Source organism: Lutra lutra, chromosome 14 (genome assembly GCF_902655055.1).
Source record: "Lutra lutra chromosome 14, mLutLut1.2, whole genome shotgun sequence".
Taxonomy (NCBI): domain Eukaryota; kingdom Metazoa; phylum Chordata; class Mammalia; order Carnivora; family Mustelidae; genus Lutra; species Lutra lutra.
Genome location: NC_062291.1, coordinates 75,210,669 through 75,234,645, shown reverse-complemented (window position 1 = coordinate 75,234,645; position 23,977 = coordinate 75,210,669). Strand labels below are relative to the sequence as shown.

The following is a 23,977-nucleotide window of genomic DNA, read 5'->3' as shown; positions in this document are numbered from 1 at the left end:
TTTAAAACAATATTTATTTATTTGAGAAAGAGAGAGAGAGAGAACATGAGCGGGGGGGGGGGGGGAGACAGAGGTAGAGGAGGGGCAGAGGTAGAAGCAGAGTCCCTGCTGAGCAGACAGCCTGACACAAGGCTTGATCGCAGGATCCTGAGGATCATGACCAGAACTAAAGGCAGCTACTTTAACTGACTGAGCCACCCAGGCGTCCCCATTTTAACCATTTTAAATGATACAATTTAGTGGCATTCAGTACATTCGCAATGTTGTACATTCATCACTGGTATCTATTTCCAGAACATTTCATGTCAAAATGAAACACATACCCATTATGCAGGTATTTCCCATATCCTCCATCCCCTTAGACCTTGGAAACCACTAATCTGCTTTCTGTCTGTGCGATTTTCTCTATTCTGCATGTGTCATAAAAATGGACCATGTCAGGCTTCATTCACTCAGTATAATGTTTCCAAGTTTCATCCATGTTATAGCAAGTATTATACCCTATTTCTTTTTATGGCTGAATAATATTCACTTGCATGGATACACAACATTGTATTTATCCATCTGTTGGTGAAAATTTGGCTTATTTGCACCTTTTGATTATTGTGAATATTACTGCTATGACTATTCTTATATTCAAGACTTGTATTCAAGTTTTTGCTTGAACAGCTGTTTTCATTTCTCTTATGTATATACATGGGAGTGGAATTGCTGGTTCTTTTGGTAATACTATATTTAAGATTTTGAGGGACTGCCACACCATATTCCTTAGGATCTACATCATTTTGTATTGTAACCAGCAATAAAAGAGGATTCCAATTTTTCCACATCTATGCCAAAAATGTTATTTTCCATTAAAAAAAAAATCCTGGTAGGTATGAAATGGTATCTCATTGCACTTTGAATTTGAATTTTCCTGATGACTAATGATGTTGAACATCCTTTCATATGCTTATTGGTCATTTCAATCTCTTCTTCAGGGAAAGATCTGTTCAAGTTCTTTTGTCCATTTTTAAATTGGGTTATTTGTCTTTTTGTTGTTTAATTTATGCAGTTGAGGTACCAGACCCTTATCAGATACTAGATTTATGAAATTTTTTCCTCTATTTTGTGAGTTGTCTTTTCATTCTCTTGATAGTGTTCTTTGAAGCACAAAAGATTTTAATGTTGATGAGGTTCAATTTATTTTTTTCTTCTGTTGTGTATACATTTGACATCATATTTAAGAAATCATTTCCAATGCTTTCTTCTAAGAGTTTTAGCTCTTACACTTAGGTATTTGATCCATTTTGAGTTAATTTTTGCACGTAGTATGAGGTAAGGGTCCAATTTCATTCTTTGCCTATGGATATCCAGTTTTCCCAGGAGCATTTGTTGAAGAGACTTTTCTTTCCTCATTGAACGGTTTTGGCCCATTCTGAAAATCAGTTAACTATAGATGAATGATTTTATTTCTCAGCTCTTATTTCTGTTTTATTGTTTTATATATTTATCCTTATGTCAGTACCATATTGATTACTGATTACTGTATTACTTTAATCTTATAGAAAGTTAGGAAATTGGGAAGTGTGAGTTTTCTAGTTTCCTTTTTAAAAAATTTTTTATTTATTTTCAGTGTTCCAGAACTCATTGTTTATGCATCACACCCTGCGCTCCATGCAATAGGTGCTCTCCATAATACCCACCACCAGGCTCACCCAACCTCCCACCTTAAGACTGTTTTGGCTATTCAGGATTCTTTGCAATTTCACATGAATTTTAGGATAGTTATCTGTTTCTGCAAAAAAAAAAGTTATTGAGATTTTTATAGGGGTTGCATAGAATATGTATATATATTTGGGAAACATTACCTCTAACAATATTAAATCTTCTAATCTGTGATCATGGGAATTTTCTATTTATTTAGATCTTTACATTCTTTCAGCAATGTTTTGTCATGTTTAGTGCACAAGCCTTACGTCTTCTTGGTTAAACTTATACCTAAATATTTCATTCTTTTTGATGCTATTATAAAAGGAATTATTTTCTGTATTTCTTTTTAATTGTTTATTGCTGGTGTATAGAAATACAACAAAACTGATTTTGTATATACAATTTTGCTGAATTTATTTATCAGCTCTAGTAGGTTTTTGTGGATCCCTAAGGGTTTTTCTATATTTATGATCATGTCATCTGGAAGTAGATCATTTTATTTCTTCCCTTCTAATTTGGATGTCTTTTATTTATTTTTCTTGCCTAGTTACTTTGGCTAGAACTTCCAGTGCAATGTTGAATATAGGTAGTGATAGTTATCATCATTGTTGTGTTCTGAAGGGAAATCTTTCAGTGTTTTGCTATTGAGTAGAATGTTAGTTGTCTTTTTTTCCCATAAATGCTCTCTAACCTATTGAGGAAGTTTTTCTTCCATCTCTGGCATATTGAATGTTTTTATCATGAAAGAATGTTGGATTTTGTCAGATGTTTTTTCTGTGTTTATTAAGATGATTAGGTTGTTTTTTCCCCTTCAGTCTATTAATATGGTGTTTTACATTGATGGATTTTCATGTTGAACCACTCTTGCATTGGTGGGATAAATCTCCTTACATCATGAGGCATCATCCCTTTAATGTGCTGCTGAATTTGGTATGCTAGTATTTTGTTGAGAATTTATGCTTCTATATTCATAAAGGTTATTGGTCTATAGTTTTCTAGTAATGTCTTTGTAGGGCTTGGTATCAAGTTAACATTGGCCTCATGGAATGAGTCAGGAGGTGGCCATTATTCTCCTATTTCTTTTAAGAGTTTGAGAAGAATTGGTGTTAATTTATTTTTAAAAGTTTGGTAGAATATACCAGTGAAGTCATCTACTCCTTGGCATTTATTTGTTGGATGATTGATTTGATCTCCTTAATTGTTAGAGGTTTATTAAGACTTTATATTTCTTCTTAAGTTAGTTTTGGTAGTTTGTGTTCCTAAGAATTTGTCCATTTTACCCTGGTTGCCTAATTTTTGGTATACAATAGATCATTGTATAATCATTTTATTTCTGTAAGTTCAGTAATAATGTCTCCTTATTTTTTGATGTTAGTCGGGGGATCTTCTTCTTTTCTTAGGTGTTCTAGCTAAAGTTTGTTAATTTTGTTGTTTTATTTCAAAGAATTAACTTTTGGTTTTATTGTTTCTTTCTATTGTTTTTCTAATTGTTTTATTTCTGCTATAATCCTTACTATTCTGTTTGCTAGTTCTGGGGTTCCATATGCTCTTCTTTTTTAGTTCATTAAGATGTACAGTAAGATTCTGATTTGAGATGTTTTTAATGTAGGCATAGATAGCTCTAAATTTCACTCTGAGCCCTACTTTTGCTGTTTCTCATATATTTTGTTATAGTGTACTTTCATTTCTATTCATCTCAAAGTATTTCCAATTATCTTTGTGATTTCTTCTTGAACTTATTGGCTGTTTAATCCCATATTATATTTCAAATGGCTGTAGTGATATCCTCTGTTTCATTCCTATTATTGGTGTATCATGTCTTCTTTCTTTTTATATTTCTCAGTCATTATTAGAGGTTTATCAATATTATTTTTTTGATATTCTCTTTTGTTTTTTTCTGTTTTCAATTTCATTTATTTCTGCTCCTAATGTCATTATTTACTTCCTTCAGCTTGCTTTGGATTTATCTTGCTCTTCTTTTTATAGTTTCTTAAGGTAGTTATTTTGTATCCTTTTAGATTTTTTAGATTTTAGATCCTTTGTATTTTTTTATTTTTGATTTGAGATCTTTGTCCTAATGTAAGCATTTAGCAGTATAAACGTCCCTCTTAGTACTACTTTAGCTGTATCCCATGTACTTTGGTAAGTTATGTTTTTATACTAAACATATTTTCAGATATATCATTAGTGTTTAGTATCCACACTAAAGCCCCCACATTTCTTTAACTGTAGACCCTCTCTTCTATCCCTAGCTCTCTTAAATCATGGTACCTAGAACACAGTATTCTGGACCTGTCTGGCCATTGAAGAATAGAGCAGAAATGTCTGTTCATTCCTTTCCTCATTTCTTCAGTCAACATTTACTGAATTCCTATAGTAGATTTTATAATCAATAGGAATATAGAGATGATTAAGATAGACATAGTCCCTCTTCTCATTACTCTCTATCAGAGAAGACAAAGAATAAAACAAATTAATTTCAAGGGTGGCCACTATCTCCTATATTGTAGAAATTTTTACTGCCATTAACACAAAGCTAAGTTAAAATGCCATTAGGTCCTCCCCAACAAATTCTGTCATTTTCTATGCCATTTCCTTCCTTCCTTCTTTCCTTCCTTCCTTGACAGAAAGAGAGTGCATGCACACACACAAGCAGGGGTAGGAGCAGAGGGAGAAGGAGAAGCAGGTGGCCCACCAGGCAGAGAGCCTGACATGGGGCTCAATCCCAGGACCCTGGGATCATGACCTGAGCCGAAGGCAGATGCACAATAGACTGAGACACCTAGGTGCCCCTTCTACCCCATTTTCATCTCCTTTTATTATCCTCTATGCTCATTTGTTTTGTTTCTTAAATTTCACATATGAATGAAATGCTATGGTATTTGTGTTTCTCCAGCTGAATTATTTTGCTTAGCATAATAGTCTAGCTCCATTTACATCATTGCAAATGGCAAGATTTCATTCTTTTTCATAGCCAAGTAATATTCCATTAGATATATAGATATATACATATATCTATATATCTGTATCTCTCCCACATCTTCTTTATCCATTCATCAGTCACTGGACATTTGGGCTCTTTCCATAATTTGGCTATTGTTGATAATGTTGCTAAAACATTGGGATGCATATATCCCTTTGAGTCAGTATTTTTGTGTCCTTTTCTACCCTATTTTCAAAATTCTCTGCTAGGATAATCTAAATAATCTAAAATCTAGGATAATCTAAAACTGGTCTGCACTCTACAGGTTATACCAATTGCTTAAAGCTGACTTCTTTCCAATTAATTGGGGCTGTGGTTAAATATTTTCAGTATCACGCCTGGCTGAATTGGAACTGCAGGTATCTCTATCCGTCCCTTTTCATCGGCCATTCTTTGAGAACACAATCTGAGTCCATAATAGAGTAGCAACTTAAATTTGGGTGAAATGATCAACTTTTTAAAGTGTTCTCTTGCCGGTTGAGCTTTTGATCTTCACCAAAATCCTGGGCAGATATACACCTCCACTGACGGATGAAGAAATTAAGATTTAGAGAGGTTAAGTGACTTGCTCAGTCGGGAAGGTTGAAAACATATGCAGGTTTCTAGACTCCTACTTAGGCTTTTACTCTTGCCTCAATTTCACTACCTCTTCATGGCTGACCACTAAATATGCTTTAAAGAGGGCAAAGTCCAATTGTATAATAGATCCGCCTGTCTGAAAAATGATTATTAGTGTTAATGGTCGGGTATTACCTGGCATGCATGCGTTGGGTTTACAGTAAAGAATACCTACTTTTTACTAACTGTCCTTTTAGATATATTAGCGACTGTCACACCTGAATTATAACAAAGAAGCACTAGCGAAAATTCAATGTGGGCGGCAAAATTCTTTGAAGAATAACTAGTTATAATTGGGGAGTCTGAACACATTTCAGAGTTGCACGTTTAATATGCAGTATGGTTAATTGCACTGTAATTACAGTGTTTTAGAATGCCATGCTAAGTGTTTAATCCTTTTCAGGTTTGCCCTCCAATCAGTGGTCTGCCTTCATTTTCCAGATTGATGAAGTCTGCCTCAGAGAAGGGGGTAGGTAACAGGATTGTGCTGATGTGGCTAATCAACTGGGAAAGTTGTAAAATGAATCTTTCCTGTCTGGAATTTATATTTAATCATAGTTATGTGCTCCTTATGAATGAGTGTTGATTAGTTAGTTGTCAGAATATGAAAACAATAAGAGCTTTTATTTACCCAGATAAGTTATTCTAGACTCATTATTTGGGTCTGATTGAGTTGATGGAGATATTTACATTACCTTGGCACATAGATCCACTTAGTGTTTTTCATAAATGTTAATTACATACTGCAAGAGTTACTGCCATGCCTTTATTTATGGTGTTTACTGTTAGAATTTGTTTATACGTGTGGTGATTGTATGGCTTCCCTCTCTCTCTCTGGACTATGTCCTTTTTAAAGCTCCATCAGAAAAACCTGATCTTCAGTAGATGGTTCGTACTGATGACATCTAGTTCAAGGACGGCAGCTCAGTTCTGTTTCAGAGTTGGTTGGGGCTCTACCACTGAGCTGACTTTTAGTGGTTTTTTTAGTAGGTAAATACACCTTCACATGTTTGCATATTTTTATTTTTCAGTATTTGGAGTTTTTCTTTCTGTGCACATCCTCTGTAAAGTGCTATTCATTCTTCAAGACCTGCCTTGAAATTCTAATCCTCAAGGAATCACACCCTAATTCTACCAAGGAGGGTCAATCGTTGCTTCTGTCTCACTCACGACTATATCCTAACATTAATACCATCACAACTCCACCACACTGGATTGCAACTGTTGTTGGGTGTGTTTGCTTTCTTTCCTTATTGGATTGGTTTGTTTGAGAGTGAAGGCCAGATTGTATTCATCTCTCTTATCACCTAAGTCTAATAGCATCTGGTACACAGTAGGTGCCTAACAACTTCCCAGTGTTGAATGTTGTAGGTTGTACTTAAAAAAAAAAAATCTTTTTCATACTTAAAGACTACTTTTTAGAACAGTTTTAGGCTCACAGCAAAACTGAGAGGAAGCTGCAAAGATTTCCCATGTACCCTCTGCCCCAACACATGTATAGCCCGCCACCCCTCCCCCACCCCCACCATTGTCAACAACTTTCACCAGAATGGTATATTTATTTATTACAACTGATAAACATACACTGACACATTGTAATCACCCAAAGTCCATAGTTTATTTAATGTTTCACTCCTGGCCTTGTACATTATATGGGTTTGGTTGCACAAATGTACAGTGACATGTATCCACCATTATAGTATCATAGAGTATCATACTCACTGCCCTACATTTAAAAAAATATTTAATTAATTTATTTATTTGAGAGAGAGAGTGAGCAGGGGGAGGAGCAGAGGGAGAGGAACGAGTAGACTCTGTGCTGAGCACAAAGCCTGATGTGGGGCTCAATCCACAACCCTGAGATTATGACCCGAGCGGAAATCAAGAGTTGGACACTCACCCGACTAAGCTGCACTAAGGCACTGCTGCCCTAGATTTTTAAAATTGATATAATATACATATATATATATATGTACATATCTATCTCACACACATACACATATATGACATTAATTAGATTCAGGTATACAACATAATGATTTGATATTTGTGTATGTTACAAGATGATCACCAGAAGTCTAGATAACATCTGTTACTATAAATAGTTACAAAATTTTATTTTACGATTTTTAATTTTTATGTAATTATTTAATTACCTTTATCGAAGTATAATTAACACATATTGTTATACTAGATTCATGTGTACAATATAATGATTCAACAATTTTATACATTTCTGTGCTCATTAAGACTAGGGGTGCTTAGGTATCTCAGTCATTAAGCATCTGCCTTTGACTCAGGTCATGATTCTGGCATCCTGGGATCAAGTCTCATATCGGGCTCCCTGCTCAGTGGGGAGCCTGCTTCTCCCTTTCCAGCTCCCCTATCTCTCTCTGTCAAATACATAAATAAATTCTTAAAAAAAAAGATAAGTGTACTCTTCATCCCCTTTATCTATTTCATCCATCCCCCAACCCAACTTCCCTTTGGCAACTATCAGCTTGTTCTCTGTATTTGAGTTCGTTTTCTGGTCTCTTTTTGTTTGATTTGTTTCTTAAATTCCACATATGAGTGAAATCATATGGCATTTGTCTTTCTCTGATTGACTTATTTTACTTAGAATCATACCCTTCAGTTTCACCCATGGTGTTGCAAATGGCAAGATTTTATTCTTTTTTTGTGGCTAAGTAATATCCCTGTGTGTGTGTGTGTGTGTGTGTGTGTGTGTGTAGATATATGCATCACATCTTTTTTATCCATTCGTCTATGGATGGACACTTGAGATGTTTCCACATCTACCCATTGGAAAAGCTGCAATAGACATAGGGGTGCATAAATTTTTTTGAAGAATTAGTGTTTTCATTTTTTTGTGTGTAAATAGTAATGAAATTGCTAGATTATATGGTAATTTTATTTTTAATTTTTTGAGGAACCTCCATACTGTCTTCTACAGTGGCTGCACCAATTCGCATTTCCGCCAAAAGGGCACAAGGGTTCCATTTTTTTCATAACCTCACCAATACTTGTTATTTCTTTTGTTTTTTTATTTTAGCCATTCTGACATGTATAATGTATATCTCATTATGGCTTTAATCGGCATTTCCCTGATGATTAATGATGTTAAGCATCTTTTTATGTGTTGGCCATCCATATGTCTTCTTGGGAAAAATGTATATTCAGGTTCTTTGCCCATTTAAAAAAAAAATAAGGTTATTTTGTCTTTTTTTTTTTAAAGATTTTATTTATTTATTTGACACAGAGAGAGAGAGAGAGAGAGAGAGGGATCACAAGTAGGCAGAGAGGCAGGCAGAGAGAGGGGGGAAGCAGGCTCCCTGCTGAGCAGAGAGCCTGATGTGGGCCTTGATCCCAGGACCCTGGGATCATGACCTGAGCCAGAGGCAGAGGCTTAACCCACTGAGACACCCAGGTGCCCTTCTCTGCCCATTAAAAAAATTTTATTTTTAAATTTTTTTTATTAACATATAATGTATTATTAGCCCCAGGGGTACAAGTCTGTGAATCTCCAGGTTTACACACTTCACAGCACTCACCATAGCTCATACCTTCCCCAAGGCCCATATCTCTGCCCATTTTTAATGGGAATTTTTTTTGGGGGGGGTGTTGAGTTGTGTAAGTTCTTTATATATTTTGAGTATTAACCCCTTATTGGATATGTCATTTGCAAATATCTTCTTCCATTTAGTACGTTGCCTTTTTGTTTCACTGCTGGTTTTCTTCACTGTACAAAAGCTTTTTATTTTGGTGTAGTCCCAACAATTTGACTTTGCTTTTGTTTCCCTTGCCTGATGAGACATACCCAGAAAAATGTTTTCAATTATCTTCGGTATACATGTAGGAGTGAAATTCCTGGTTATATGGTAACTCTCTGTTTCACTTTTTGAGGAGCTGCCAAATTGTTTTCCAAAACGACACTATTTCACATTCCCACTGGTAATGTATGAAGGTTCCCATTTCTCCACATTTTCCCCAACACATGTTATTGTCTGTCTTACTGAATATAGCCATCTCAGAGGGTGTGAAGTGGTATCTCATTGTGATTTTGTAGTTACCTAGTGACTAATGATTTTGTGCATCTTTTCATGTGCTTATTGGCTTTTTTTTTTCTTAACATTTTTTTTTTAAAGATTTTATTTATTTATTTGTCAGAGAGAGCGAGGGAGAGAGAGCGAGCACAGGCAGACAGAATGGCAGGCAGAGGCAGAGGGAGAAGCAGGCTCCCCGACGAGCAAGGAGCCCGATGCGGGACTAGATCCCAGGACGCCGGGATCATGACCTGAGCAGAAGGCAGCCGCCCAACCAACTGAGCCACCCAGGCGTCCCTTTTTCTTAACATTTTTGATATGATATTCCTAATTTTATGGTATTTATTCTGCTTGATAATTTGTCAGGATCCTTAACTACAATGTGATGTCTGTCAGTCATTTTGGAAAATTCTCAGTCATGATTATTTCAAACATTTTTATATTGTTTCTTCTCTTTTGGTATTTCCATTACATGTATATTACACCTTTTATAATTGTCCTGTATTTGTTGGATACAGTGTTTCTTCCTTTTTTCCCTCTCTCATACTTTCCCCTTTGCTTTTCAATTTGGGAAATTTCTACTGATGTATCTTCAAGCTCATTGATTCTTTCCCTAGTCATACCTAGTTTGTTCATGAGCCCATAAAAGGCAAATCTGATTTATGTTACAATATTTTTGATTTCTAGTATTTCCTTCTGAATTCTTTTTTTTTAAAGATTTTATTTATTTATTTGACAGACAGAGATCACAAGTAGGCAGAGAGGCAGGCAGAGAGAGAGGAGGAAGCAGGTTCCCCACTGAGCAGAGAGCCCAACGTGGGGCTCGATCCCAGGGCCCTGAGATCATGACCTGAGCCGAAGGCAGAGGATTTAACCCGCTGAGCCACCCAGGAGCCCCTCCTTTTGAATTCTTTATACAGTTTTCTATCTCTCTGCTACATTCCCTATCCATTCTTGCATGTTGTCCACTCTTCATTAGATCCCTTCAGATACTAACCATTGTTATTTTAAATTTCCAGTCTGAAATAGCTAACATTCTGCCATGTCTGATTCTGGTCCTGATGCTTACTCTGTTTCTTTAAGCTATGCTTTTTGTCCTTTAATATGTTTTGTAATGTTTTGTTTAAACCTAGAAAAGATCCACAGGATAAAGAGAATTGAGGCAAATAGGCCTTTACTGTGAGGTTTTATGTTTATGTGGCTAGGAATTAGCCCGTGTTTGCTCTTTGCTATAGGTGTAGGTGTCAGAGGCTAAATTTTTCTCTGGTGTTTTTGTTTTTGTCTCCTCCATGCCTTTGGCTTTCCCAAAAGAGTTCTTAATGTCTGAGATGTGAGATTCTTTCCATTATAATTCCCTGTTTTTATAGAAATCCTGTGGATGTGGTGGTAAAGGCTAAAAGGGAGTGGAGCATTCCCTAGTCCTTGATTAGATCTCTGTCTTGTAGTGAGTCTGTACCCGTGGGGTGTGTCTCATTTTTTCCCCAGAAGATGTATGATTTTTATTGTGCAATTTTGTGCAGCATGAGGATTTTAAAGAACACATATGTCATGCTGTAGCAGAATTGACTATAAATTCTTTCTCCAACAGTGACAAACCCACCTCCCGTTATCAACAATTTATTTACTTATTTACGCAACCCGAGTATATGTATTGAGGAGTTTCAGAATTGCTAACCCATATTCCAGTGGAAGGCACCTGTGTCAACTAAGGTAGTGTTTGTGTACAGTTCATTTTATCTTCAGCCATACAGTAGCCAGTCAAAATACTGTTAGCCAAAGTACTTAGGTCAGCTCCTTTTCCCTCTATCCCCTTTAGTGAGATAATGTCAGACATTAGTAATACAGTTACACGTATTTAGCTTCTATACTTTGGATTTGATCCATTTCGTGTTCATTTTTAATGTGTTGTAAAATAAGGGTCTAACATCTTTCTTTTGCATGTGGATACCCAGTTTCCCTAGCACCATTTGTTGAAAAGACTGTCCTTTCCATCAACTGACCACATGCATGAGGATTATTAGGGGCTCTCCTTTCTATCCCATTTGTTGATGTTTGTCATTATTTCAGTTCCATACTGTTTTATTTACTATAGCTCTGTAGTAAATTTTGAAGTGGGAAGTTTCCAATTTTATTTTTATTTTTCAAGATTGTTTTAGCTATTTGGGGCTCCTTGCTATTCATACATGTATGAATTTGAGGGTCAGCTCACTCACTGCTACAAAAAAAGGATGCTGGAATTGCACTGAGTCTGTAGATTGCTTTGGGAATTACTGATGTCTTAACAATGTTAAGTCTTCCCATCCATGAATACAGGATAGCTTTCCATTATTTAGGTCTTCTTTATTTTCTTTTAGTAGTGTTTGTAGTTTTCTGCATATAATTCTTTCACAATTGAAAGAATTCTTTCAATTCTTTAGTTAGTTATTACTAAGTATTTAATTTTTAAGAAGCTATCATAAGTGGAATTGTTTTCTTAATTTTCTTCTCAGTTTGTTCATTGCTGGCATACAGAAACATAATTGATTCATGCACATTGATATTGTACTTTGCAACTTTGCTGAATTCATTTATTAATTCTTTCCTTGAAGCTTTCTTGTGGGTGTTTTTGTTGTTGTTGTTGTTATTGTTCTATTAATATGATGTATTACATTGATTTTTTTCCTTATATTGAACCACTTGGTATTGTTGTATAACCTTTGCAGTATGCTGTTGGATTAGCTTCACTAGTGTTTTGGTGTGGATTTTGTAACTGTATTTATAAGTTATTGTTGTAGAATTTTCTTTTCTTGTGGTATCTTTATCTGGCTTTGATATCAAGTAATGTTAGACCCATAGAATGAGTTAGGAAGTGTTCCTTCCTTTTCTATTTTTTTTTTTAAAGAGTTTGAGAAAGATTGGTGCTAATTGTTCTTTAAATGTTTGATAGAATTCTGGGGTGCCTGGGTGGCTCAGTCATTAGGGGTCTGCCTTTGGCTTGGGTCATGATAGCAGGGTCCTGGGATTGAGCCCCACATTGGGCTCCATGCTTGGCAGGAAGACTGTTTCACCCTTTCCCACTCCCCCTGCTTGTGTTCCCTCTCTTGCTGTCTCTCTCTCTCTCTCTGTCAAATAAATAAATAAAATCTTAAAAAAAATGTTTGGTAGAATCACCAATGAAAGGATCCGGTTCTGGAATTTTCCTTGTTGTAACATTTTAAATTACTGATGCAATCTTACTTGTTATGAGCCTGTTGAGTTTTCCATTTCTTCTTGAGTCAGTTTAGGTTATCTGTGTGTTTCTAGGAATTTGTCCATTTCATTTATGTTGTCTAATTTGCTGGTGTACAATTGTTCATATAATTTTCTTATACTCTTTTTTAATTTTTGTATTATTGGTAGTGTCTCCATTTTCATTTTTGGTTTTAGTTATTTGCATTGGGTCTTTTTTGTTATTCTAACTAAAGGTTTGTCAATTTTGTTGATATTTTCAAAGAAATAACATTTGATTTTATTGATTCTCCTATTGTTTTTCTCTTGTCTTTTATTTTGTTTGTCTCTAATCTTCATTATTTCCTTTCTTCTGCTAACTTTGGGTTTATTTTGCTCTTCTTTTTCTTGTTTCTCAAGGTGCAATGTTAGCTATTAATCACTATAAACTTCGCTCTGAACGCTGCTTCAATGGATCTCATAAGTTTTGGTATGTTGTATTTTTGTTTTTAATCCTCTCTAGGTATTTTCTGATTTCCCTTGTGATTTCTTCTTCAAAAGTTTGGTTATTAAAGAGGGTATTGTTTAATATCTATGTGATTTTTCTTGATTTCCTTCTATTATAGATTTCTTTTTTTTTCTTTTCCTTTTTTTTTAAAAAGATTTTATTTATTTATTTGACAGACAGAGATCACAAGCAGGCAGAGAGACAGGCAGAGAGAGAGAGGAGGAAGCAGGCTCCCTGCTGAGCAGAGAGCCTGATTCGGGGCTCAATCCCAGGACTCTGGGATCATGATCTGGGCTGAAGGCAGAGGCTTTAACCCACCAAGCCACCCAGGTGCCCCTATTATTGATTTCTAATATTATTTCAGTGTGGTCAAAGAAGATAGTTTATATGATTTTTATGATTTCAGTCTTTTAAAATTTATTGAGACTAAATTTTTGGCTTAACATAATATTTATCCCAAAAATGTGCTATGTGTACTTGAGAAGAATGTGAATTGTGCTTTTGTTGGCTGGAGTTTTCTATATATGTCTGTTTTATTTATATATATACTAGTTTTTAAAAAGATTTTATTTATTTATTTGACAGAGAGAGAGAACACAAGCAGGGGGGAGTAGGAGAAGGAGAAGCAGGCTTTCTGCTGAGCAGGGAGCCTGATGTGGGGCTTGATCCCAGGATTACTGGGATCACAACTGGAGCTGAAGGCAGGAGCTTAATCACTGAACCACCCAGGTGTCCCTATGTCTGTTATATTTACTTGGTTTATAGTGTTTGAGCCTTCGTTATCCTTACTGATCTTCTTTTTTTTGTTTGTTTTTAAGATTTTATTTATTTATTTGACAGAGAGAGAGAGAGCACAAGTAGGCAGAGAAGCAGGCAGAGAGAGAGGGGGAAAGCAGGCTCCCTGCTGATCAGAGAGCCCGATGCGGGGCTCGGTCCCAGGACCCTGAGATCAGGACCCCAGCTGAAGGCAGCGGCTCAACCCACTGAGCCACCCAGGCGCACCTCCTTACTGATCTTCTATCTGGATTTACATTCACTATGGTAGTCTCCAACTATTACATTTGAACTATTTCTCCCTTTAATTCTACAAATGTTTGCTTCCTGTATTTTGGGAGTCTGTTGTTTGCTGCCTATGTTTATAATTGTGATGTATTCTTGATAAATTGACCCTCTGTGAATATAAAATGTCTTTTGTCTGACAGTTCTTTTTTTAATTTTTATTTATTTATTTGACAGAGAGAGAGAGAGCACAAGCAGGCAGAGAGAAAGGGGGAAGCAGGCTCCCTGCTGAGCAGAGAGCCCGACGCGGGGCTCGATCCCAGGACCCCGAGATCACAACCTGAGCTGAAAGCAGCGGCTTAATCCACTGAGCCACCCAGGCGCCCCTTGTCTGACAGTTCTTGACTTAAAGTCTGTTTTGTCTGATATTAGTATAACCACCCCAGCTCTCTTTTGGCTACTATTTGCATGGAATATATTTTTTTCACCATTTTACTTTCAACCCATGTGTGTCTTGGATCTAAAGGGAGTCTCTTGGGACGCCTGGGTGGCTCAGTTGGTTAAGCAGCTGCCTTCAGCTCAGGTCATGATCCTAGCATCCTGGGATCGAGTCCCACATCGGGCTCCTTGCTCGGCGGGGAGCCTGCTTCTCCCTCTGCCTCTGCCTGCCATTCTGTCTGCCTGTGCTCGCTCTCTCTCCCTCTCTCTCTGACAAATAAATAAAATCTAAAGGGAGTCTCTTGTAGACAGCATAGAGTTGGATTTGTTTGTTTGTTTGTTTGTTTGTTGGGTATTTGCATTCTGCCAATCTCTGCTTTTGGTTCAAAAGTTACACATTAACATTTAAAGTAATTACTGATAAGAGGGTCCCTGTGTGGCTCAGTGGGTTAAGCCTTTGCTTTCCACTCAGGTCATGATCTCAGAGTCCTGGGATGGAGGCCCGCCTCCAGCTCTCTGCTTGGCAGGGAGCCTGCTTCCCCTTCTCTCTTTCTGCCTGCCTCTCTGCCTAATTGTGACCTCTCTCTCTCTCTGTCAAATAAATAAATAAAATCTTAAAAAAAAAAAACCTTATTAAGAAAAAAAAAGTAGGGGTGCCTGGGTGGCTCAGTGGGTTAAGGCCTCTGCCTTCGGCTCAAGTCATGATCTAGGGGTCCTGGGATTGAGCCCTGCATCAGTCTCTCTGCTCAGCGGGGAACCTGCTTCCCTTCCTCTCTCGCTCTGCCTGCCTCTCTGCCTACTTGTGATCTCTGTCAAATAAATAAAATCTTTAAAAAAAAAGTAATCACTGATAAGAAATAAGAAATGACTAACTTCTGTCATTTTGCTACTTGTTATTTATATACCTTAGATCTTTTTTGCCTCTCATTTCCTACATTACTGCCTTATTCTGTGTTTAGGATATTTGTGTCTGTGTAGTTAACCATTTTTATTTCCTTTTGTATATATACTATTAATCTTTTGTTTGTGGTTACTATGGGGATTATGTTTCACATCCTAAATTTTATAACATTCTAATTTGAATTAATGCAATCTTAACTTCAATAACTCAAAAACTCTGCTCCTACATAGCTCTGTTCCTGTTATGTTACTGTCGGAAGTTACATCTTTAGGGGCATCTGGGTGGCTCAGTTGGTTAAGCATCTGCCTTTGGCTCAGGTCATGATCCCAGGGTCCTGGGTTCAAGCTCCATGCTGGGCTCCCTGCTCAGTGGAGAGCCTGCATCTCCCTCTCCCTCTGCTGCTCTCCCTGCTTGTGCATTCATTCTCTTTCTCTCTGTCAAATAAATAAATAAATATCTTTAATAAAAAAATTACATCTTTATACAATGTGTGTCTGATGTCACAGATTTATAATTATTTTTAATGCGTGTCTTTTAATAATGTAGGAAATAAAGAGTGAAGTTACAACCAAGAATACAATAATATTGACTTCTGTATTTGCTCACATAATTACCTTTACCAGAGATGTTTATTTCTTCATATTGGTGTGAGTTACTGTCTAATGCCTTTTCATTTAAACTTGAAGGACTCCCTTTAGCATTCCTTGTAGGACAGGACAGGTCTAGTGGTAATGATTTCCTTTAACTTTTGTTAATTTGGTCAATTTCTTGCTCATTTTTAAAGGACAGTTTTGCTGGATATAGAATTATTGACTGACAGTTTTATTGCTTTTAGGGCTTTAGATATGCCATCCTACTTCCTTGGGTTTCCACAGCTTCTTTTCTCTTTTTGTTTTAGATTTATTTATTTGAGAGAGTGCGCACATGAGTGGGAGGGGTAGAGGAAGAGGGAGAGAGAATCTCAAGCAGACTTCATGCTGAGTGCAGAGCCTGAAGCAGGACTTCATCTCATGACCCTGAGATCAGAACCTAAGCCCAAATACAGAGTCCGATGCTTAACTGACTGCACCACACAGGTGCGCTGGATTTCCACAATTTCTCATGAGAACTTTGTTGTTAATCATATTGAGGAGTCCTCTATGGAACTGATCACTGAACTTGAACCTGTAAATTCATCTTTCAGCAAATTTGATTTCTTTGTAGCCATGTTTTGTTACATGAAAACTTTTATCAGGGGCGCTTGGGTAGCTTAGTTGATTAAGTATCTGCCTTTGGCTCAGGTTGTCATCTCAGGGTCCTGGGATGGCTGCTGTTTCTCCCTCTGCCCCTCTCCCCACTTGTGCTCTCTCTCAAATAAATAAAATCTTTACAAGGAATTAAAAAACCGTATTTTAAAAATATACCCTTCTTTTATCTCCATTCATGTGTGCTCAACTGCCTGATGTTGTATTTCAGATCTATGCTGTTTAATTTGTTCCATGTGTTTTATTTTGGATTGTTACTATTGTTCTGTCTCAAGATCATTGATCTTCTGTATTATCTAATTTGTGGTAAATCCTACCTGATATGCATAGGGATTTTTAATTTTCTGATACTGTATTATCTTTTGTAGTTCCATTAGAATTTTTTTTTAAACTCCCATTTTCCTCCCTCTTTTGTTCATGTTTCCCTTTATAGCTTTGATATATCAGACATATTTATAAGACTTACAATATTGCTTATAAGGTCCTTGTCTGCTAATTTCATCATCTCTGTCATCTATGAGACATGAGATGGTTTCACTCCCTTCTTATTCTGGATCATATTTTTCCACTTTGCTTAGTGTAATTTTTAGATGATGAATATTACAAATTTTACATTGTCAAGTGTTGAATATTGTTGGAATCCTTTAATGATTATAACATTAAATAAGAAGTCTGTCATCACTCTTATTGTTTCTCCTGAATGTAATATGTACCTTTCTTTTGCTGCTTTTAAGACCTGAGCGTTATGTTTACTTTTAACATTTTTGACTACGATAGGCCTTCGCATAGCCCTTATATTCCTGCTGCACTATTTATAAAGATACAAAAATTAGTAACACCTCAAGTATCTAAGAGTCTGAGAATGGTTAATTATTCATTGACATAATGGAATGGCATTGAATAAATAAATATGTAGATTATGTTGGTACAAGATAAAGTATATATAAGAAATGTTTAGTAAAACTTGGAACAAACTATTATATATAGTGAGGTTTGAAAAATGAAAAATACTTGTATAAGAAACTTTAGTAGAGGGCACCTGGGTGGCTCAGTGGGTTAAGCCTCTGCCTTCGGCTCAGGTCATGATCTCAGGGTCCTGGGATTGAGCCCCGCATCAGGCTCTCTGCTCAGCAGGGAGCCTGCTTCCCCCTCTCTCTCTGCCTGCCTCTCTGCCCACTTGTGATCTCTGTCTGTCAAATAAATAAATCAAATCTTTAAAAAAAAAAAGAAACTTTAGTGGAGTTATGTAAGTTGTGTGTAAGTAAAACATTTTGAAGTTTTGAAGTAAAAAAAGTTGTTTTTTTTTTAAAGATTTGATTTATTTATTTGACAGAGAGAGATCACAAGCAGGCAGAGAGTCAGTCAGAGAGAGAGGAGGAAGCAGGCTCCCTGCTGAGCAGAGAGCCCGACGCGAGGCTCGATCCCAGGACCCTGAGATCATGACCCGAGCTGAAGGCAGCGGCTTAACCCACTGAGCCACCCAGGCACCCCGAAGTAAAAAAAGTTTTGAAGTGAAACATTTCTTCTCTGAAAATCTGTTTTCATAACAATTTTGAGATATAATTCACATATCACAAAATTCTCCCATGCAAAGTGTACACTTAAAGTATACAATTCTAATGGTTTTTAATATATTCATTAGAGTCGTGCAAACATCACAATTAATTTTAGTAAAATGTCATTGCTGCAACAAGAAACTCCATACCTTTTAAGCAACCACCTCCCAATTTCCCCAGTGCCACCCACTTTTCAGTAATCACTGTTGAACTTTCTCTCTCTATGGTTTTTGCCTTTTCTGGACAGTCTATATAAATGGAATCATATAATATCTGGTGTTTTCTTATTGTCTTTTTTCACTTAGCATAGTGTTTTCAATGTTTATCCATGCTTTAGCAGGTATAGATACTTACTTCTTTTTATCATTAAATAATATCCTATATTATCAGTTTTATATCATAATTAATATTATAATAAATAGCTTTAAATATGAAGACTTTGAAGCTAATTCCCTAAAATGGAGTTAGTAGATCAAAGAAAATGAACTTTAATTTCCTGAAAATGAAAATGAGCATTAAAGAGAAAATCTTTTGACCAGTGCTCTCTCCCAGTCCACTCCTCACTGCTTGGGCCATTATCCTGAGTTTGGTACCTATCCTTCCAATTCATTTTTTTAAAAGTCTGTCCTGTTCCTCTCTCTATTATATATATGTATATGTATATATATATATATATATAAACACCCATTTAAAAAATACTTTTAATTATATGTTATATGGAGGTTAATAATTCCATTGTGACGCTTGCAATAGAAATCCCTACGTGCATTATTAAACAGAACAAAAACTAATTATATCACTTCAGTCCTTTCCATCAATATTCATATCATATAAATAAACCATAGTGTAATGGGAGATCTGAATCCCAATAATTGGCTCTAATAGCCATCCTAATAATTCATTCCATGCCCTGAAGATAATACCATATTGTATTTCAGGAGGCTATTTTAATTTCAAGGAAGGTAAACAGGATTGATTTCAAGGGGCTTCAGATTCATCGTGGGACCAAAGCACTCAGTTTGATAATTAATTAACTCATTCTTAAACTCCAAAAGCGATACCTAATCACTGTATAATTGGAGTCAATGATTTAATCAGCCATTAAAATAATGGAATTTTGTGAACTAACTCAAATATTTAATAGGCACTGTGCTGATATTTGGTTGAGTATAAGAAAATATTTCTGATCAGTTAGTTTTGGAGGAGGCCTTTGGGCATTGCCCGCCAGTCAGGGTGACCGGTCGGGTTTAACAGGTTTCCTGGCTGCCTTACAAAAAAGCCAGGTGGCCATGGTTTGTTGCCCAAATCTCTTGATTTTTTTTTTTTCTGGGAAGAAATGATTTCTCTTTATACAAAACCCCTGGCAGCAGCACATATCATTCATATTTTGTCATAGTTGAATCTGAATTGTCTCATGTTTCCTGACACTTCTTTGAACTCTGTGGATTAACACATAACCTCAGGCAATCTCAGGGCCAAGGCCTTTTGGTTAATCTCTTGTGGACCTTCATGATGATAGTTGATCTGCAAATCTTAAACTATTTCATGAAAAACTAGGGAAAGGATTGGATAATAAGACTCAATATACTAGTAAACTAATATCAAAATTAGTTTTGAATCTTCAAAATTCTAATTCACTCTAGTTTTAAAAATACTGTGCTGCCCTTTCATATCATTCTGCCTCTAAATCACCCATCCTAAAATATTATGTCACTCTTCTAGGAGAAAGCAAAGCTATTTATTTTTTTAAAAGTTTGTTTTGACTTAGAATTTAGTAGGAGTATCAGACAGATACTAGTTACAGCATTTACCTGTATTCCAGTCGCCTCCCCTACCTTTCACAGGGAGACCCACTCTGTAAATGGAGTTGGACATTTGCAAGTGAGTATAGAGTAGAAGCCCTGGGCTGGTGTAGTAACCACAACAGGCGTTTGTTAGTGAGAAAAACCAAGATGTGCAATGAGCCTGATTCATTTTGGATGCTTAATGATCAGTGCAAAAGAACTGTGCCTGTTTTAGCCTAAAATTAGCATCCACAACCGCTTTTTCCTGACCTGTAATCTTAAAAAAAAAAAAAAAAAAAAAAAAAAAAGAACACCTACGGTATGTCAAATTCTAGATTTGGTGCTTTGTATTTTCCTGGAGTAGGTATGGTATTATTCCTATTCTTTCGATGACGTTCAAAGGGGTCAGGAGACTTGACCAAAGACTAACCAGCACCTGGGGCTTGAGGAGAGCCACTTTGAAATCTGACAGGCCTGCCACGCCTCTTCTGGTCAGGGTCTAACCCGGACCGGGTTTACACAGCGCAGAGGGCCGCGAAGTGGGCCAAATGGTGGGCTTCTCTCTTGCCAGATCTGCTGCCAGGCAGCCGTGTGGCCTCGGACATTTGCCAGCAGTGGCAGCCTCCCCAAGGTCAAGGTCCTGACACTGCAGAACAGATGCTCCGCAAGGCCCGGCGATCCGCGTGCTGCAGGACTCCACGTTCTGCCCACCGTCCCAACCCCGCGCCGCGGGGGCCCCGGGCACTGTCAACTGACTACCACGCCCTCCTTGGCTCAGGAGGCGTCAATTCAGCGGGCCGGCCTGTTCAGTCCCTGCCTGCGTTCAAAGGTGCAAAACGTGGACACTGAGCTTGCCCCGACGGGCACCCGACTTCCCACACCGCCGCGAGTCCACCGGGTGAGAACCGAGTTAAAGCCTCAGTGTTCATGCCCACCACGCCCCGCTCTCCCTTGGTGGCTCGCGAGGGGCGGCCCGCGGCAGCGCTCCAAGTGCGGTCGTCAGGGACGCTGCAGCCCCGAAGCCGACTTTCCTCCCCGATCGCGCGTCGGGGTGTCCCGGGGGTGGGGCGGAGGAGGGCTGCAGGAGTGAGCTGGGCGCACGCCCGCGGGTCCCACGCCCCGGGCCGCCTCGCGCCTCCCGCGGCGCGGGCCTCCGGGGGTGGGGGGGGGGGAAGGCGAGGCGCCGCGGCCGCTGCGGGCGGGGCACGGGCTGCGGCCCCTGGGGCCGCCGCGGCTCCTCCCGCCGCCCCACCTCCTGCCCCCCGGCCGCCCGGCCCGCCCCCGGTCGCCGCGCCGTCCGCAGGTGCAACCGCGGCGGCCACCGAGTAGGTGCGTGGGGATGATCTCACTCGCGCGCTCCGCGCCAGGAGGAGGAGGAGCGGGAGCAGACCCAACTTCCGGGTAGTGCCGCCGCACGCCACCGGCATCTTGCTTTTCCTCCCCCTCCCCCCCGCGGCACCCCTCGCCTCTCCCTCCTTTCCTTTATTCCCGGCCCCACCTGCCAAAATGAACAGCTCGGACGAGGAGAAGCAGCTGCAGCTCATCACCACTCTGAAGGAGCAAGGTAGGCGGGCGCGCTGCCGCCAGGTGCGGGCCGCCGCGGCCCGTGGGCGGGGTCGGCTCCCGGGCGCTGGGTTTGGGCTGCGGCGAGCGGGGCGGGGGGCTCTCGCGGCCGCCGGGCTCACCCTGCAGCCCTGTTCCGCGTGCGGGAGCGTCCTCCGCGCCCCGCGCGCCTCGGGGAGCCAGGGGCCTAGGGTAAAGTGCGGGGGTCAGGGGTGTGGGGCCCGGCAGTGCGGGAAGCGCTCCCCGCACGTTGCCGGCGCTGGCGATCCGGGTTGGGGGAAGGAGCCGGGATTGGGGGCGGACGAGGACCCGGGGCACCCCCTCCCACGCGGGAGAAGCGTGGTGGGGGGCAGATGGGTCGGGAGGAGGCGGTTCGGGCTGCTCCGCTGGCCCTGCTCAGCCGTCGCCCCACCCCTGCCCAGGGGCGCGGGGAGGCCTGCCGCGCCGCTCCGCAACCTTTCCCTGCTTTCCAGGGGCCTCGGTCTAGTTCCTCTTTCCCTCCCTGGCCACGATTCCGGGGCCCTGATGTGTTTCACCGCTTTCCATTTTTAACTGTGAGTCACTGAGCCAACACCCTCTCAGTGTTGGGCCTCCTCAGTGAAGATTTGGCTCTGGCCTGCAGGAGAGCCAGGCCGTGTCCTTGCATTTCCACGTCGCCAGGTAACGGGAGATGACCTCCTCCTCCAGAACTGTTCTGATCAATCATTTCCATCTCCTCCTGCACCTCTCCACAAAGGCAGATTAGCGATCAAATGTGAGTGCGACGCTCTCTCCATTGAAAATGACTATTATTACCCTGGCCAAGGGTGGCCTGAGACTATGGGTCAAGACAGAGAGGAACTGCACAGATTGAGGAAGTGAAAATGGGGAGGAACCTGGGCTTTTCTGAGTCACTTGGTGACACGGTCACAGAGTGGAAGGGTCCTGCTGTTCTCTTGCTCTTTCACTTCTGTTGACTCAACTTACCAACTCTGTGAACTTGGAAGAGGCTCTTCCCTTCCATGGGTCTTGTGGTTATCACGCCTTACCGGATTGAAGACGTGGTTTAGCTAAACCAGAGGGTTTCATTAGGTCCGGCCAGGTGGTATGACCTGTTGCTGGGGGAACCACAGACATACCATTTGCATGGCTGTGTGGACTTCTCTGGAGTTTACATTCCTGGAAACACATCAAAGCAGATTGTTTACCAGTCCTCTTATCTTGTGGAAATTATTACCTCCCTGAGATGGACAGAGCACATGTCTTTATGGTATCTAGCATTTAGAAAGTGTTGCATAAATGTTAATGGCTTTTGCCTTCCCAGTACCTTGGCTCCCATCCTAGACTAGCCGTAGGTCATAAAGTCACAAGCAGCAGTGAATCTAGTGGGAGGGCAGAATGTCCTTATCTGACATTCCTCGAGTGGTTTACTGAGGGGCTAGATTCTGTCAGCATTTTATTTCTAATAGTCCTCTTCCCCTCAATAACATAAAGATTCTTCTATTCTAGACAGTTGAAGCGTTCATCATTGATATTTGTCAGTGGATACCAGAGCTTTTGATGGATGGTCAGTTTTCAAATAATATAGTTAAAAACTTCACTTCTTTTCATTCTGAATATAATAATGTCAATGGTAGATTCCCAATGCAGGGAATCCACAAGTTGTTTATATTTCATTTTGGAACTCATTCTCTCTGTCTCTATGTTGGATTTGAGAACTGAGAAGAAAGGAGGAGTCTTAAGTTTTTGGGTTCTTTCTTATTTTTTGGAAAACAAAGCCAGGGTATTGGTATTTTTAGAGGATGTATTTCCTTAATTATGGGCATATCAAAGACGATAGAATAGTTAGACTTTGAAATTTGTGTTTCGTAAAAGGTGCACCTTTTTTTTTTTTTTTAGTATTGAGTTTGGTTACACAAGTGTTGGCATTTTTTTTCAGCCCATCTCAAAACCAGGGCATTTATTTGTCATTGGATCATAGACTGATAACAATGGACTTATTTCGAGAGCATTTGATTGCTGTTTGACTCATGGAACTAACCCAGAAGCTAGGGATTTGAGATGGAAAGACAGGCAACTAGGTGTTTGGGCTCTTACCAATACGATAATTAATTTTGTAAGCTGATGGTGTGTATGATTTATTTTTGAAAATAGACTTTTTTTTTACTACCTGTAAACATTGTGAATAATTCCATCACTCCTGTTAAGTGAGGACAAGAAGAACCAATATCGATGAACACTCTATTTTTTCTTTTTCAACACTGGCTAAACATACTCATTCATTCCTTTAACAAATACTTAACTACCAGACATCTATCATATATGAGCCCCATGTGGTAGGCGCTGGGGGTAGAGAGAATGAACCAGACAGTCTTTGCTTCCCCCCAAGTTTATTGTCTAGTAGGCAGTCACACAAATGTTTACAATTACCAATTGTTTTTTTAGGATAGATTCTTAGAAAGGGAATTCTTAGATCAGAGGGC

The 23,977-nt window shown here is 39.2% G+C and overlaps 1 protein-coding gene across 4 annotated transcripts in view; it reads left to right on the top strand.

Annotated features, from left to right (window-relative positions):
- Positions 1 to 21,219: 21,219 nt before the first annotated feature.
- SHTN1 (shootin 1) overlaps positions 21,220 to 23,977 on the top strand; it is a 99,021-nt gene continuing 96,263 nt past the window's right edge. For 2 of the 4 annotated variants that reach the window (XM_047703421.1, XM_047703419.1), the window contains exon 1: positions 21,220 to 21,516. In XM_047703421.1, the coding sequence (XP_047559377.1) occupies positions 21,459 to 21,516 (58 nt within the window). In that variant the 5' untranslated portion in view covers positions 21,220 to 21,458. The remainder of the gene's footprint in view (positions 21,517 to 23,977) is intronic. The other 2 variants (XM_047703420.1, XM_047703418.1) reach the window with 1 other exon arrangement.